Source organism: Arachis ipaensis, chromosome B07 (assembly GCF_000816755.2).
Source record: "Arachis ipaensis cultivar K30076 chromosome B07, Araip1.1, whole genome shotgun sequence".
In the NCBI taxonomy this organism is placed as follows: domain Eukaryota; kingdom Viridiplantae; phylum Streptophyta; class Magnoliopsida; order Fabales; family Fabaceae; genus Arachis; species Arachis ipaensis.
The window spans coordinates 12752198-12755670 of record NC_029791.2 but is presented as its reverse complement, the minus strand read 5'-3'; the positions used below and the strand labels follow the sequence as shown (position 1 = coordinate 12755670).

General features: G+C 38.0%; 1 protein-coding gene across 2 annotated transcripts; it reads left to right on the top strand.

Moving 5' to 3' along the window:
• Positions 1353-3009, top strand: LOC110264861 (calcium uptake protein, mitochondrial-like). Of its 2 annotated transcripts, none has more exons than XM_021107329.1 (3): positions 1353-1619; positions 1877-1982; positions 2229-3009. In XM_021107329.1, exons 2-3 carry the CDS (start codon positions 1898-1900, stop codon positions 2630-2632), a joined length of 489 nt encoding a protein of 162 aa, XP_020962988.1. In that variant the 5' UTR covers positions 1353-1619; positions 1877-1897; the 3' UTR covers positions 2633-3009. The 2 variants fall into 2 exon arrangements, with proteins under 2 accessions (XP_020962988.1, XP_020962987.1); XM_021107328.1 differs by having other exon boundaries at positions 1769-1982.

The following is a 3473-nucleotide window of genomic DNA, read 5'->3' as shown; positions in this document are numbered from 1 at the left end:
ACATCAATGTTCTTAAAACCGGTTCGAATCGGCTGGTCGAACCGGTTGAACAGTGAACCGAATGCAAAGACGGTTCGGTTAATAAGCAAAACCGCGAAAAATAAAAATCGGAATTGAACTGGTGAACCGACCGGTAACTGGTCGGTCGAACCGAACCGTGATCCGGCCATTTTTTGGGTTGGGCAGCAAAACACTGCCGTTTACGCCACTGAAGCCCTAAATCAATGATGTGAATCCCTAATTGGCTTCAGCACTCAGCAGTTCAGCCCTTCACAATTCTCATCGAGCAAGGTTCGGCGTCACGGGTTCGGCGTCGCCCAGTCACCTCCGTCGCGCAGTCACCTCCTTCGACCAGTGACCTCCGTCGCTCAGCAGCTGTCGTTCGTCGGAACAGCCACCTCCATCATGCAGCAGCCGTCGTCCCTTGAAGGTGCTCCACCACTGCTTGAAGCCGTCGCCCAGCCAGTCACCTCCATCACCCGGCGTCGCTGTCTCCCAAGTCCCACTCTCCCAATTGCATGTTCTGTACTTGAAGCCTTGAAGGTGCCTTCGAGCTTCCAAGAGTTCCAGGTAATTTTTTTTAGTTATGAACTTATGATTGTTTGATTGAATCATTGAATAACTGTTGCATGATGAACTCTGATACTGTGAACTCTGATAGTCTGATACTGTGAACTGAACTCTGTTCGTTGAGTAGCTTTGGAACTCTGATACTGTGAACTGAACTATGTTCGTTGAGTAACTCTGATATTTCATATTTGTGATATGATGAACTGCTAAACTGTGACTGTGAACTCTTTGATTGAGTAGCTCTTTGATTTTGCTTTGTTTACTGAACTGGATTTTGTTGTTTGTTGAATAATTGTGAATAATTTTGAATAATATTGGATGTTGTTTGTTGTAAATTTGAGAGTTGAGATTTTTGGGTTGGGTTGCTGGTAATGTTTAGGTATGGATGAAAGTATCAACTAAGAACTACCTAGGAATAATAATGCTGAAAATAATTCTGCTTCGAATGAACGTTCTCTTCCTCTAACGACTAATGAAAGTCAGTCACAAACTTCTAGTGTTCGGGGAAAAACTGATCCTGCTTGGAGATACATTGCTTTACAAAATATAAATGGAAAACCGCATTACCAATGCACCACTTGCTTTTTCTGGTCCAAGTAGTGGAAATGAAGGTGATGATATCAATGACGCAAATCTGCAGCAAGTTATGGAGGATTTTGATTATTGATGACAAACTTGGATCATTTTGATGTTGCTATGTTATGTTTGATTGGTTGTTTTGTTTTTTGACTTTTGAATTTGTATTTGAATGAGATTATAACATTTTGGTTTATGTAATACTTAAGTACTAAGGAGCAAGGTAGTTAAAATCGTGACTCTACTCGTAGAATCGCACGATTCTACGATTTTGTTTCTCCTTATCGTCTCGTTTATGCTTCTCGTCTTCCAGGAAGCAGCTCCGTGCTGAATCACCGAGGAAACACGCTCAAACCTGGAATCGCGAGTTTCCGGTGAGGTTGCGTTTCAGTTTCAACAAGGCTCCAGAAGCGGTTTTCTTGACCCAAATTGCAACCAATTCAAACCCTAGAGCCCAATCTGAAGTGAAGAAGGTAAATGTCCCTACAAATTCTTCTTGAACCGTTTACCCTAGCAATTTTTCCTCTATCTATGACTGTCTTTTCAATTTCACCTTATTCAATTTCACTTTCCCTCCCTCTAAACTCTGAACTCCCTTTGAATTATGAAATCACCAAATCAGAGAAAAAAAATTGCGTTACCGTGTCCCGTAAGGCTTGTCGCGGTACCCCTGTGAGTGTATCTCTGCCTTTCTGGCTCTTTCTAGCTGCAACTGTGACTGCATTGGAAGGTTGCTGACTTAGTGTTGCTGATGCTCTGTGTCATTGACGGCCGGTGTTCATGGTTTGTTGTTGCTACCTACTGCGCTCTTCGCCTCTTCTGTTTAGTGATTTTAGGTAAGCCTTAAATCTGGTTCGCCTTCTTGTTCAGTGATTGTTCATTTTAGTGGTTTGTGTTCACAAGTCATAACAAAGCTGTTCTTCACTTCTTTGCATTTTGAATTTTTTTTTTATTGAATTTTATTTAGCTAAAAACTTGAATTGTTACTTTATTATTATGGCATTGGACATAGTTTGCTCACTATGACTACAACAGAAAAGGAACAATTTCAGCTAAAGATTTCGCATTTTCCTTGGTTGTAGCTATTGATATCAATCATATAAACAAACTGTTGGATAGAGTGAAGGAAATGAACGATAATTCGCATCTCAGAAACATAAAAATCGCATTTCAAGAGTTTGAAGCCTTTGCAAAATTGGGCAAGCAGTTGGAATTCTTCTCCCTAGCCATATTCAGCTATGGGAAAATTAGTGGAGAGTTGACAAAATCTAATTTTCAGAGAGCAGCATCACAGGTATATGGCATCACTATTATAGATGCAGTTGCTGACATAATTTTTCATGTTTTTGATGCTAACCGGGATGGAAACTTGAATGCTGATGAGTTTATTAAAATTATTCAAAGAAGAGAAAGCAGTGTAGCACTTGAAGACATAGAGTTTGTTATCTTGCTTTTAGAACTGTGCAACAAAGCATTCATCAACTAAGCTTCAAAGTTAATGATGAATTAATCTAATTAAGAATTGCAATGAACTCAACCATATGAAGCAAAATATGATGAAGATTCATCATTCATTACCTTAGCAAGGAAAACTTGCCATAAACACTATCACCATCACATGATTTTGCTGTGTACTCAGAGATGTACAGTGTTCAATTTTTATTTTTTATCCAAAATCTTTTCCTTTTGGGAATTTGTTCTCATATGATCATTTTTGTAAATACTGATAAACCAGCTACTATTAAATATTATTGCTTCTAAAAAAATCAAAAACTAAATACTTATGCTACAAAGTGAAGGGATACTCTGTAAAGGATGATTGAAAATTTTATATAATAGTGTAATGCACAAGGTAATTAGTTATTCATTGCAATAGTTTAGTTGATTTATTTATTACTTAACTTTATCTTATGTCGTATAAATCTGTGAGTTATGAATTTGTGTTTTGGTTTGTGATTGAGCTTTGTTATGAATTGGGACATTTGACTTGTAAATTTGTGTTATCAAATTTTTTATAATTTTTAATTTTATATTTTACAAGTCACGTTTACATTCCGTCTTACGATTCAACGACTTACGATTTTGAACTAACTTTTCAAGTCGAGGTAAAAACTACGAGTTCACTACCTTACTAAGAAGCATTGCCAATGTTACATTCATGGCCAAAGTTAGTTTAGCGGTGGTCATTTTCCACGTGAACTATTCTTTCTCAGTTTCTACACATTTCTTACCCATACCTAACACCAATCCAACCCAAAACTATGATTTCCCGCCAATACCCAATACCTGGCCTAAATTTAAAACCCCCCAAAAGCACATTCTTACCT

Excerpts from the sequence above, each read along its gene's own strand:
- LOC110264861 (XM_021107329.1), top strand. The coding sequence starts at position 1,898 with ATGCTCTGTGTCATTGACGGCCGGTGTTCATGGTTTGTTGTTGCTACC. Across the intron at positions 1,983-2,228 it reads CTTCTGTTTAGTGATTTTAG|CTATTGATATCAATCATATA; the intron begins GTAAGCCTTAAA and ends CCTTGGTTGTAG.